Consider the following 13,840-nt stretch of genomic DNA (forward strand, 5'->3'; position numbering starts at 1 on the left):
CCAGTGTCCCTTCTCTCTATCCACTTTTCAGCTATACACTTTCCAACTGCAGCCTAGAGCAGGTCTTAAATCTACTAAAGGCCAATGCGTCATCTTCCCTCATATCTGAGCTGTCCTCCAAGACATTGCCCTTTCTGGAAACATCACCTCTGGGCCTCTCCTACCTGCTTCTTCACGTTCTCCAGTTCACACTGCAGCTTCTGTATCATCCGGGTTAGCTCTGAAATCTCACACTTGTTGCTTTGCAGATCGTCGCAATACTTGCCTCTCTTATCCTGGAGCTCCTGAAACTGGAACCAAGAAACAAGACAATCGTCGTTTTTGACCTGCAGCCTGTTAAGTTGGCAGGCAGACACCCAGGTTGCTTCTTACTCACCCTGGTTTGGTAGAAAGCATCAACTTCTTCTTTGCTCTTCTGAGCTATTTCTTGGTACCAGCATTCAACATTCTTGATGATGCTTTCCATGTCCAGGTCTCGGTTGTTGTCCATTTTCACGATGACCGAAGTGTCGCATAGCTGGCGATCTATCTGAGCTCGTTCCTACAGGTTGGGGAATGGCTTAGTCAGCTGTTAGCAGTTCTCAGACTTTGTAGTGAAGGAAGGGCTGGGACAAAGAGCCACACTGCTGATGGATATAACAAGTCAAGAAATGTCCCTCAGGTTGGCTCAGCAGAAAATCCTCCCTGCTGGACGAGTTGCCACATGTCAGCTGCTGACCTACATGCTGACCTGCAGCAATTCTGCCCACATCAATGGCAAGGAATTTGAGTGACTTAACCCTTGGTATCCTGTCATCTTCAGCTGCTTTACTGATGTTAATGACAGGATTAAGCTGGGAGTTTCTGTAGCTCTAATCAGACAACTGCAATCCGGAGTAACTAGACAGACATCTCTTTTCTCAGGGGTAGAGTTAGGACACAGCTAATTCATACCTGGAGCTGCTTTAAGAGAGGGGGAACCACCCTATTTCCAGCATAATCATGTTAACATTATATCAACCTTGTACTTCCATGCTTTCAGGTATTCAGGGATTGGGACGAGACACGTCCAAGAGGGGTTTCAAGCTGTAGAAATTTGGAGCACCTGAAGGATGAGACAGCACCACCAAACTCCTGGGAGGGACCAGAGAAACTCACCTCCTCAAACACACATTTCAGCAACTCCAACTGCCTTCTCAACAGATCCACCTTCACCTCCAGCTCTTCCTTGTTCAAAAAGATACAGTCTGCATCCTGAAAGAGAGGAGACATGTTCCAGCCCAATCTCGCTGAAAACATTGGAGAAACACACAGAAGACAGAGGCAGCGCCAATAAAACAGAAACATGTTTCAACAAGATTTCAAGAGCAGAAAGGTGTGAGAGGGTGAGTCAAGATGCCCTGGTGTCTCCTAAAGGAAAACAAAACCATTCCAACATGACTTACAGGGATTAGTTTATTTATTACTGAGGACCTAGCTACAAACTCAGAATTGACTAATGAGTATTTAAACATAATTTTTTAATATTGTTCAAATGATTTCTGCTTTTCTGATGTCCAAGTATAAAGGATGTGAAGAGACTGTCAGAAAATAACCAGCATCTTAGACACCGGGTATTCCAGTGTGACCTCTCCCATTCTGTCCCCCTTCCGCAAATACACCCTCCCATTACACGTCAAGAATGTGCTTGGGGTAACAAAAGTATTGCTGTGGCGCTGATGATGTAAGCTTTGAGGATACATTATTTTTACTTTCTACTTGCATTTGCCTCTTTTTCTGACCCTGTGCCTCTTTACAGGCCTCCCTCCTGCTCATTATAACACTTTTGCCAGGCATTTGCTAACAATGCACTGTTTCAGCCAAGCTTTACACCAAATAAACCTATTATAGGTATAATGATTGATGTATTTTGAGCTTCTCACCTTTTTGAGTGCCACAAACTCATTCTCCACAGTTGTACGCCTGTTGATTTCCTCTTCATATCTGTTGGAAAAGGAGAAGAAAAGGGCTGAGCCAAGCAATACTATCATCAGACACACAGACATTAGCCATCAGGTATAAATCACAACCTTCACTTGCTCAGAGACTGCCATCGGGCACTGTAAGATCAGTGTCTGGAGACCATCCCAAGATCAGAAGCTTCTTCATGAACAACATTAACAATGCAAAGAGTTTGCAGGTGGGACAGAATAACGTGACATCCCCAAAGGGGATGCAGCACATGTCTGGGAGATGTTGCCTGAGATGAACCAGAGGAGAAGTGAAATGCCAACAGCTAGAGGAGACCTGAAGGTCCTTACTTGCACTTGAACTCCTCCACCAGCTGGCTTGTGGCACACTCTTCGCTGCTCAGTTTTTGCTTTTCACATAGCAAGCAGTCCAGGCGCTTCCGCAGGTCACAGATGTAATTCTCAAAGTACAGTTCAAGGTTTTTCCCTTTCTTTGGTAGGACGTATTGCTGGAGGAGGCCCCACTTGGTCTCCAGCACTTTGTTCTGCTGCTCCAGGAATCGGACCTGCAGGCCAAAAAATAGCAATTCTTCAAATAAAGAGATGAATGCAGTAACTCAACAACTGGTTTAACTGTCTGCTCTCACTGTGAAACTGCAGGTGTAAGAATAGGATTTTTTGGGAAGTGAGAGGTGATAAACCGCAATGATCATAAAATAATCTGCCCTTATTTAAAAGTCACATGCCTAAATTATTTAGAAAGCTACAAGTCACAGATGTGACTTGTAGATGTCTAAAGGCAGATGTCTAAATCTGCCTTTCTCACCAATGAACAGAAATAAAGCTCCTCTGGATGGTGCCTCTGATGTATTTTAGGATGAGGCTGAGTACCCAGAGGGTGGAACCTGTTTGTCTCTGTTTTTTCTACAAAGGGGTCCTAAGGTGACAGCTCAGACTTAGATACCTGAAGTTTAGGTGCCTGAATCAAGATTAACCTCCTTTGCCCTCAGGAATGTTTTTGGAACAGTCGCTATATTTAAAGACAAAGAGGGGAAAAGGGTCTAATACAGGGCAGAAAGATGAGCCCGTCAGGGCTGTAACTTCTAGCTGAGCTAGAACAAGGATGCAGTGAGAAATCCAGCCTTGAACTGAGGCCATCCGGAGAGGAGACACCTGCAAGGAAGTCCAGTGCTACCGTGGCCACAATACAAACACCATCAAATACTGGGACCGGTATGTGGCTGAAATGAGCCCTTCCCCAATACTGAAGATCTCACTCTGAACCAACATGGCTCTGTGGGACTCTGGACCCTTGCATGGACCCAGGCCAGTGATTCATGGCACGAGGTGGACTGGGGTTTTGGAGGATGTTGGGTGTGTTTTATTTTTCTCAAAGAAGTGCAAGTACAGAGCAGGTTTGCACTCACCTTGTCGATGAAGCAGGCGAATTGGGTGTTGAGGGTCTTGATTTGTTCCTTCTCCTGACAGCGTATTTCATGTTCCAGCGGGTCGACCCCAACACAGAGGGGCTTCAGAAGCCGTTCGTCAATGCAGATACCTTGGATGCCATCAGCCTTGCGATCGGGGTAACCTCTCACAATACTATATCCCCTGGGGCCACAAAGGCCAACCCTTCCTCCAACATTACCGTAGCCTACACCGCCGAAGCCGAACTCTCCAAAACATCCAGTACCGCAGACCCCATTCACGTAGGAAATTCTCCTGTTCCCACCCAGGTTGCAGACACTCCTGCTGCTATAGGCACCAGCTCCGCATCGGACAGGTTGGCAGGCAGAGGCGGCGTAGCTTCGACCACAAATCTCCGAAGCTGAACTGAAACCTCTTCGTCCCAGGACAGATCTCACTGTAGGCGCCTGTCTGCTCATCGTGGCTTATTTGAAGGTGGAATATGAAAGTTTAGGGGAAGCGCTTCTGCAGGAGAGGAACAGAGATCCCGCTGAAGTGACACAGTGATGCTACCCCTTATATACATTTGGGAAGCTGGCCTTGATAGGATCAGGACATTAATTTAAAGTGCTTAAGGGTTTGGTTTGCCTGGCAGCAATAAATGCTCCTCAAAATGCAAAACAGCCCAGCAAATACTAACTACTGAGGAAATAAAAAGGAATCTAAAAGTGCTCTGTTTGCAAGTTGGCTTAGAATATATTACGGTTTGAAGTGTTCCCCTAACTTAGGCTAATTATAGTTTAGCAAACATTTTTGAAGAAACTCTTTGTGATTTGTTTGCAGTGTGTCGTTTGGGGTTTTGTGTCTCATGGGTTTTTGTGTATGATGGCATGTTTTGCAGGCTTGCACTTTGTGGGGGTAATTTCACAATCTCTCCTTTTTTCTCTCACCAGGCTTGTTTTGGGTGCAGAAAAGTAACCAAAAAAAAAAGAAAAAAGAAAGTCAACCATGGAAAAACACCGTGGAAGTCGTGTTGTGATGGATGGATCATTTCTGCGCCTGAAACACTAGCACATTCACTGAGTTACGGGTCTGGATTCACATGCAAGGACTCAAAATGCCCCCCAAAAAACATTCCCATGCAGCATTTCACGCTGACCTTCTCTTACCACATGAAACACCACCAAAAGAGAGCAGGTTGCATCCAGGAACTGAGGCATATTTCAGTTTTCTTACTAGGTTTATGTTCTGTGCAGTCAGTGACATTTTCACTTGAGTAATGCTGCAAATTCTTAACCTGAAGTCCATTTGGCACAGTTAAATCTTTGGCCCTCGCTATCTTGGAGCTTCTACCAAGCTGGATGTTGGAGACCGTTTTGATTCATCTTCTGGTAGTCTCTACAGGGAACAAAGAAGGAACAGTAGCGCATTTCAGCCTGGTGAGATCCACCTCATTCAAGAAACAACAGCTAAGAGTTGGGTGACTTTGCCAGACACATCCTTGACACTCAATGGAGGTACACCTCCTAGAGAGAGGCAACAGCCCCTGGGTCCGTGCTTAGGGGAACTGGGGTGATTCACTCTCCGCAGGCGCTGGTCTTTCTCCATCAACAGAGGAAGTCTTAATGAGTAGATTAGGCTGGACACCAGAGATGGCTTTGACTCACATTGGCAAGATGAATCTCTCTCTCTCTCCTAATCACCAGCCCAAGGAGGTGAGACAGTGAACCTATCTGCCAACTATCTCAGGGCCTTCTCCAAACTGGCATTTGGAAAGTCAAAACAATAGGGCTCTTTCAGCTCTTTGAGAGTAAAGTGTTTGGGAGAAAAAGAGACATTACAGTGCAAACAGCTAAATGCCCTCAGCTCTTCCTAACTGAAGGGCAGCAATGCTTGGAGAAGTCTGCATGTTATACATACAACCTGACGGTATCTAGAGACACCCGGTAGCTGTCTTCCCCCATCCTCATTAACCCCCTCCAAAAACATTTTCCAAGAAGTAGGATCAGGCGGTGCAAATCATAAAAACAGTGCTAAACCGCCTTAAACCATTAAACCTTCTAATACCAAGTTCTTAAAAAGAAGACATGCACACCGAAACCATAGGACGTGACTGCAGCACCGAGATTCACAAGGCTATTAATTGAACGTGTAATTGCAACTTATGTGAGTTTGAGGGGCTGGTGGTATAAATTAGTTGCGTAAACTGACACTTTTGCCCTATACAAATGGGATAATTCAACATATTTACAGCATGACTTTCAGATTACACCTTTGTTTATAGTATTTTAGGCTCACAGTTTTTACTGGGTTGCCAGCACATTTGCCAATATCAGTTAAAACAAATATTAGAGACTTCAAGCTAAAGCTTGTAACTTCCCAGATCCTTTAAGTTCCAAACAAAGATCTATCAGAAGCGAAATGCATATTTGAATCCAAAGAAGAGTACAAAAGCCAATTGTTACGAGCTCTGTACAGGAAGACTGCACCCTGGACCAGAAGTCAGACTGAAGGCTGGTGTGCCACTGCTCCCTTTCTGCACCCCATTATACACGTCGGCTGTGTGGGAGACACCTGGAACGTATCATAGACTGCAATTAAACGTCTGTGAACCAACTGTGCTGCAGCAGCCCCAGTTCCAAAATGCCTCACCAGAGCCACTGGCTTCCTGATAGGTAAGAGATTTTGGGCACAAGTTGCCCAGTATTGGGTAAAATTTCTGTGTTATCCAAATCCCTGTTGTTGCTCCTGAATCCCAGTGAGAAGGCAGTTATGCAGAAGATTCACTTAATGTCTTTTAGGTCTTTCCAGGGAACAATGAGTGTTTTGCCTGTTGGTACCTAAGATCTCAGGAATCAACAATTTGTTATTGTGAGTATGGACATGGGAAATGGGAGAGTACTCTGAAGCAAAAACTGCATCTTTTTGACTCAAAAAAAAAAAGGAGGGCAAGGACTGAAGAAGCAAAAAAGGAAAATATTTTGATGAGGGGTTGAATGAGTCATTCTGACAACTTGCAATCTCTCCCTTTGTCAGCATTCTTCTCCCTGAATGTGCTGCTGAAAGTGGAATTCATTATAAGAACATGTGAAGTTCACTAATTTGTTTGTTGCCTCTGGAGAAGAATCCGAACTAGCTCTTAAAATATGTTTTATGCGATAGTCTCAAAGAGCCATGCTCCATCTCTGTAATTATCCACAGCCATAGAAAACTCACTGCATTCAGATAAGACAATGGCAATAACCTACCTGTGCTAACAGCATTTGATAGGTGTAAGATGGGGTCATAACATGTATTTTTATATACACAGTTTCATGGACTGTATAGACTCTTGTCCATGTCATCCATGAGATGTTGAAGAACTGATTTGATTAGCGCAGCCTCATTCCCTTGTGTCCTAAAGCCAAAGTTGTCCAAGGGAATTCAACCCAGTAATGTATTTTTTTCCTCTCATTAGCCTACATCTGCTCTATGTTAGAAGTCAAGGCTGGGATTTTCAAAGGATGTTCCTCATAAAATTCATCAAACACTGGGCCTGGGTGCACCTTCCTCCCTACTTCAGCCATCAAACTAGCCATGTATTCTAATTTCATCTTTGAGACTCCATCTATGGCTAATGTAAAGAGATAGGCATCTCCAGACGGTGATTCATCGCATCCTAAAATAGGCAGCTAAGACAGGTGGGAGGAATCCACCTCTGGAGGTACTTACCTCTCTTCTTATTGACTACCAGAGGCAGTCTAGACAACCAGACAACTAGACCAGGCGCCCCACTTCTGGATGGTTAAAGTTAGATGAAATTAGTCCCACCCTTTGGGCGCCAAATTTCTTTAGCACCTTTGAAGTCTTAATGAGAATACACAACATCACATGCTCTCTAGATTTGCTCGGTTCCTGATGTATGCATATATCATATCTACGCGGTGATTAGCGCCTGTAAAGCTGAGGCTTGCAACAAAGCAAAGGATTGTTTTGATCTTTTTCATGTTGATGTCTTCCTCCCACAGAATTGCACGGTGGAAATGAATGTGGGATGTATGGGAATCCAGGCCGCTGAATGGGATGGCATCACACTGCCTGTTAAAGCAAAAAGATTAGGAAAGGGAAAAAAAATATTGCAGCTGTTACTAGGTTACAGCAACTTCCCTGTAAATCTGGAGGGGCTCTTATCCCTTCCAGTTGAAGCTGTTTTCTTGGCCAGAAGAGATTCTCTGAGCCATACCGAAGGAATTGCCCATGGAAGTTGGGTCAGGTCCTCCTGGGAAGCGTATTCAGCCAGCAGGAGATAAGCTCTTCCTTTTGTTATGCTAAAGCCCGAGTGCCCAAGCCCACGTTTGATTTGTGCAGCTTTGTGATGTACTGCTGAATGTCTGATGAAACGCCCGGCTGATTCAGGAAGCGCTGATGTTCAGAGAGGCTGGTCACAGGTTTAAAGTAAAGCACTTGCTAAATTAACTTACCAGATCTGGAAATGATGGCAGGTGGGAGTTTGGAGGTGAGAAAGCAACACTAATTCTCTGTCATTTCCCTGACTTATTCTTCTCTTGCATAAAAAGTGACAGGATCATCCATTTTCAACGGGAGCACCATAACGTTTATGACATACTTAAACCCCTCTTAATGAATATTTATGGCTGCTCAATTGTTCTTTTCTTGTCAAATCTTTCTTGTGGTTTTCTTCATTAAAGATTGTGACTGTTTTCTCTTGTGCTCCTCATATTTGATTGAGAAATAGCTTCCTATCACAGGAGAATTGGGGGGGGGGAGAAAAAGCTCTTCCAGTTCTGAATCACGATAATTGCTTTGGATAGGAAAGACCTTCACTCTGGATTCCCCGTTTTGTAAAACATGTATCTGTCCAACTTGCCTCTATATGGTTCATTTCTTTGTTCTGCTCGTTGGCTTTCATCAGTTTAATCACAAAACACTTCCGTCTTTGTGGTTGATTTATGTTCCTAATTTGTTGGCTTCTTCTTTTAATCTGCTCAAATGTATGATAAAATACCTCCGTTTGATCTGTTTTGAAATCCTAAACTGGTAGTTGTAGGATTTCTAAAATGATGCTGAAAAAAGCAACCAAGCACATTCCTGAGTTTTTTCCCGTAATGACCCTATTGCAGCAGATTTTGAAGAGGTATAAAACGTGTTTTATCGTCACACCTCTGTGGTAGACATGCTATAAAAACGCGAAGAGACTGAGATGACTTCTCTATGAATCTTAAAACACCCATTGACTAGCATCGGGTAGGAGCCAAATTTGGTGCAAATCAGCATAAATAAGCTGACTCTAAAAGGCTTCTATAATTTACACCAACCAAAGACTGGATCTATATGCCACTTTCTGGGCAGCCCTGCCACCTCTGCTTAATTGTTAAGACTTCTAATCAGCAGACATGTCTTGTCCAATTTAGGAGTAGGGCATTTCTGTATTCTTGGGAAATACTAAAAACCAAGTGGCGACACATTCGTTCTCCATGCACTTTATTGGAAAAAGAGCAAAAAGCTTCAAGGTCTTGAGTCATCAAGATAGAAGTGAGGGTGCTGTAATTTATGCATATGTCTGGACACTAAGCAAGGAAGCTAATAGGAGTACAAGCGACGTAATTACTCTTTGCTGACTACAGAAAGTGAAATGTGGTTTTTTGAATTGAGATTTCCTTTATGACTTGCCTGCCTGCATACAGATGACCAAACTGCTCCAAGACAGTGAACAAAGAACATCACTGGAGCCCTGCCCCTCCTCTCCGTGACCCTGAGTGTCTCACCACTACAACTCCGCTGACTTGCATCAGATAGTCTTTGATGAAATGGTGAGTCCTAGAGAGCTCATTTCCAGAAACACTTCCCAGAGCACTCTAGGGAAAGGATTCTGATTTAAATATCACAACTTCTTTCATAGATAGCAAAGGCTTAATCGGGAAAAAGAGAAGGCTGATGGGAAGCAGGAATTGAGTGATAATAAGATAAGTGCCCCAACACAACCACCAGCCCTTTAAAGAAAGAGCAGAAATCAAAAGGAGTATGTTTCAGTGCCCTTTTTTTGATGTGATCCCAGATGGAGTTTCTGTGATGTGGTTTGATGATGCTACAATGTGCTTGTACCCAATATGCCTCTTCCTCGTGTGTCAGGTGGACTTGAGGCTGTTTTTACCACTGAAAGTGGAACAGGGCTTTCATTTTTCTACTTTAGGTCTTACGTCCTGGTTGTCCTGACTCTCACAGCTGAGGTTTAGATCCGGGTGTTCCGGGGTCATGGAGGTCCAGTTGAAATCCTCACCCCTGGCCAACACATCCCTTGTGGGTGAGCAGAGTTTCCCACCCTCTTTGCAGCTCTGCAGCTCTCTCCACACCTCCCTGCAGTCCTACTGCAGAGTCCGCCAGTGCCCAGAGGGGCTGAGCTCTGGCACGAATGGCCCCCACCTCCAGCCCTAAATTCTTCACTCCTAGGGATGCAGTTGGGAGCACTAGGGATATACTGCCTGCCTACCGAGCTGGCAACACTTCTGGAGGGGAAATCCTCTGTGGCAGGCACCAGCGTCTTTGGGTAGGGATGCTCTCCCCGTGCTACAGGAGGACCTGCATCTTCTGGACTGTCCAGCAGATCCACATCCCAGGTCGGCTTCACAGCCAGAGATGGTGTTGCAAGGGGTGGTGATCACTGCCATGGGAAAACACAAGCTGAATCACTCATGGGGAGGACGCAGCCTTCCTCCTCCCCCTGCAAACCAGAACCAGATTGTTTAATGTTGTAAGGAAAATAGCTTACTTACTCTCACAGGGCTCCCAAGGCGTATCCTGAAGCAGAAGAAGGTCACAAGGTTATGAGTAACTAGCATTTCTAGCATTTTCCAGCCTACTTTGTTGAAGAGTCCCAAGGACTGAACACTGCCCACACATGGTTGTAGTGGTACCCACCCGCTCTCTTCACCCTCCAGTAGAGTCTTGTATGTTGCGATCTCAACATCCAGGGCCAGTTTGACATTCAGCAGCTCCTGGTAATCCCGCAGCATGCAAGCCAGCTCATCCTTGGCCTTCTGGAGGGCATTCTGCAGCTCAACGTGCTTCTCACGGGCATCTTTCAGGGCACAGTCCCCACGCTGCTCAACATCACAAATGGAGGTTTGCAGGCAGGAGACCTGTCAGGGGAGACACAAGAAGTCCTTATTGTTCCTGTCCTCTTTCTTGCCATACTCAAAGAGAAATTTTCACTTCTTTTGACAGTCCCAAACTGGGAAATATTGAGGTTGGTTTTAGGAAAGCCAAATGTTTCCAAAATCAAATATCAATTCTGAAGTACTACAGAAAGGCTGGACATGGCCCTGTACTGCCAGACTGTGTTTAAGCCTTGTTTGGAGGATACCAATACTTTGTTCTAATTGGAACTAATAATTAAGGTTTTCCATTACTTCCCGTTATAAACTATATAATGAATTAGATGGTGTGAAAATTATACCAGTTTCTATGGGTGCTGAATTACTGGTGAGTCATAATTCTACCCTACTTCTTGGATCCTTTGAACCTGTGTCAGAAGCATTGTCTCCTGCCAGAATTCTTGCTGGAGCAATTGTAGCAATTTTCCAAGTGGCTGTAGCTAATCCAACGATCTAATTTGGCACAATTAATTCTTTGCAATAATCAAAATAAGCCAGCCAATTCTGCTGCTCCAGATGCTGTACCTGCGTTCAGAAAGCAAAGCCACCTTCTTCCGGCAGATGCTTAGATGCATTGTATGGGGACCAGACAAATGTGGGGGGAACAAGGCATCTTCTCTTCTGAGTCAATGCTCCAGGGGCTCATTGTGGTTTGAAGGGGATGAGAGGACAAAAGGGAGGCATTACGATCTTCATAATCGTACAATCCTAGAGCAAACTGGACATGGGCATGCTGCTCTCCCATTCTCCAAGGAAGCCCTAGACAGCACAGCCTTTGTGGCAGGTACAGAAACCATGGAATATTTAAATAGATCTGCATATCAATTGGCTGATAGTGGAAACCATCATTTATCAATAGGAGACGATGCAACTTTACAAGGTCCAGCTGCACAGAGAGAAGTCAACAGTGCAGAAGCTCAGTAAGATAATTTGGGGGAACAGCTCCCTTCTACTATTAATAATAAAAACAGATGCAGCTTATCAAAGCACATAAGCACATAAGCCAGATTAAAATAACTTTATCAGCTAGATCTGCACTTGCAGCTCATGGCACTGGAGTCATGCATGCTAAAACCAGCACAACACTCATGTAATATGATGAGAGAAGGAGAGGAATCAAAGACCTGAGCACAAAAAGGTTTCCTTCACACTTAAGACTCATCATTCCTTTAAGTCTTGTCTGAGCTCTCACCTTGTCAATCAAAGAGGCAAACTGATTATTGAGGCTCTTCATCTGCTCTCTCTCCTGTTTTCAGATGTGCTGGATTTCAGGGTCAATCTTCACATCAAGAGGCTGCAGCAGGCTCTCATTGACATGCACTGCACGAATACCTTCACTTTTGCAGCTCCTGCTGTGGAAGCCTAACCCATGACTCCCACCTTCACTGTTGGCATGGATGGCCCTGCACCCCCAGCCTCCACAGACCCCCTGTGCGAGGCTTCGGCCAGAAGAAATCCATTTACACCCATCTGTGTTTTGGAGGCTTTGGCTGCTGTGGCTCCAGGCTCCATAACCTCTGCCAAATAGCACAGCAGAGGGGAAGGTGCTCCTTCAGCAGCGGCTCATGCCACTCACAGCAGAAGATGATGAGAAGAACTTTCTCCCATGAAAAGAACTTCCAGCTGACAGCTGCTGGCTCATGCTGGCAGACGTGATGGAGGAGAGGATGCTGGAGGACAGCAGAGCATGCAACTCAAAAAGGGGCCCCTCCGACACCCCTGAGCGCCTCCTTTATACATATCTCAGAAGTGGGGCTTGGTTGAGGCAGGTGAATAATTTGGGGTTTTCTTGGGGTTTGCCTTGCCTGGCAGCAATTCATAGGTTTAAATATGCAAAACAATGCATAACACTGAGCATTTGTGAAATCCTACTGAATTTTACTGTTTTAAAATCGCTTTGTTTGCGTACTCAGCTTGGAGGATCCCATGGGCTGGGTTTTGTGAGGATTCTTCTTTTGTTTCAGTTTGTCCTCCTTCCTTACATTAATTACAGTTTAGCAAATGTCCTTAAGAGTATCTTCCTCTGTCAAGGACAATCTGTAAAGGAATGTTCTGTTGAACAGCAAATTATAAGTGATTTTTTTCAGTATCTGTTCTTTTCGTAGTCACTCCCTTCACAAAGGACAGTATGAGTCCATGAGGCACAGCCAAAGGCATCCCAGTGCTTGGAAGCTGGGAACCATAGCGTGGACCGGACACGCAACTTTCCTTGCTGTGCTACAAGAGTGCAAAATACTTCTTTTTTACAAATAGCCCTCCACACACCATCCTCAGTTAAAGACCATAACTGACTGGGCAGGACTCATCTCCTCTAACTTTTGATGCTAGGTCTGTGCTGAGAGACTTACATGTCTGAGATATTGCTCCCCAGAGAGCCTTCCTTGTCTTTGTTGAGTCCAAGAAAGTCTAAAGTGACCAGCTCAGACTCGGATGCCCAACTTTTAGAAGAATAAATGAGCGTGGCTGTATCTTCTCGTTAAGTTTCCAGCTCTGATTACGTAGAACATTGAAAAATGAGACTCGCATGGAGAAGACAATAAATAGCCTAGAAAATAGGAAGCTCAGCCACAAGGCTGTTAACTGGACGCTTGTTAATCATTTAATTGGAAACAGTGGCAGGCTTGGCCTTGGTGGGCAGACTATGAATGCATCAGCGACCAGTATCTTGCAAAAATACCTTAATAACACAGCTGCTGTATGGCTACTCTCTGTTACTGTCCTTTTTTTTTGAGTTTGTAATTAAAACCCTTGGGATACCTCAAGGCAAATAAAAAAGATCCATTAGAGTTGCTTGACAGACGGGGAAGAAAAGGCTGATAAGTTTAATATATTTGCTGGGAGCCTCACAATACCTCAGAGATGGAGCCAAGATTACACCTCTGTCCTTGTGGCTTCTTGCCAAACCTCTTCAAAACAGAAAGGTGAAGAGTTTCATTTCAGATGATTTGAAAGAAATGGTTTTCCCCTGCTATTGTGCCATACTAATCCTCAACTTTTTCAATAGGCTCAAACCTTGGTCAGGTTTTTTTGGCAATTTGGCAAATTCCCAAGAAATTTGATAGTATTTCACTTGCTCATTTCTTTCCTTGCTTTTGCGGGGATTTTTTTCTTTTTTCTTTCTGCTGGGCTCATTGGCGGGCTTTTTCACCACCTTTCGCAAGAAGGCTGACGAAAAACAAAACTGGCTACGAGAAACCTTGCTGGTATTCTGTCTCCAAGAGCGGCTGATGCCAAAGGTTTTCTTGTACCTCATTATTTGCAAATGTTCTGCACTGGAACAGCCTGCCCTTAGCCAAGCAAGAGAGATAATTGATGGTATGAAGTAGCTGGAAAGACAACTAGCTTAATTGCAGG

At 44.5% G+C, this 13,840-nt stretch overlaps 2 protein-coding genes across 2 annotated transcripts in view; both read right to left on the reverse strand.

The window, feature by feature from the left end:
- The window catches only part of LOC103923829 (keratin, type II cytoskeletal 4-like), a 5,494-nt gene extending 1,617 nt beyond the window's left edge, over positions 1-3,877 (reverse strand). Inside the window, exons 1-6 of the mRNA XM_009332256.1 lie at positions 3,356-3,877; positions 2,280-2,494; positions 1,902-1,962; positions 1,138-1,233; positions 377-541; positions 165-290 (exon numbers count right to left, since the gene is read on the reverse strand). Coding sequence (XP_009330531.1) covers positions 165-290; positions 377-541; positions 1,138-1,233; positions 1,902-1,962; positions 2,280-2,494; positions 3,356-3,814 — 1,122 coding nt within the window. The 5' untranslated portion in view covers positions 3,815-3,877. The remainder of the gene's footprint in view (positions 1-164; positions 291-376; positions 542-1,137; positions 1,234-1,901; positions 1,963-2,279; positions 2,495-3,355) is intronic.
- A 793-nt stretch (positions 3,878-4,670) lies between these two features.
- LOC103923831 (keratin, type II cytoskeletal cochleal-like) overlaps positions 4,671-13,840 on the reverse strand; it is a 45,374-nt gene continuing 36,204 nt past the window's right edge. Inside the window, exons 11-13 of the mRNA XM_009332257.1 lie at positions 10,251-10,471; positions 10,106-10,130; positions 4,671-4,733 (exon numbers count right to left, since the gene is read on the reverse strand). Coding sequence (XP_009330532.1) covers positions 4,671-4,733; positions 10,106-10,130; positions 10,251-10,471 — 309 coding nt within the window. The remainder of the gene's footprint in view (positions 4,734-10,105; positions 10,131-10,250; positions 10,472-13,840) is intronic.

Source organism: Pygoscelis adeliae, unplaced genomic scaffold (assembly GCF_000699105.1).
Source record: "Pygoscelis adeliae isolate BGI_AS28 unplaced genomic scaffold, ASM69910v1 Scaffold109, whole genome shotgun sequence".
Classification (NCBI taxonomy): Eukaryota; Metazoa; Chordata; class Aves; order Sphenisciformes; family Spheniscidae; genus Pygoscelis; species Pygoscelis adeliae.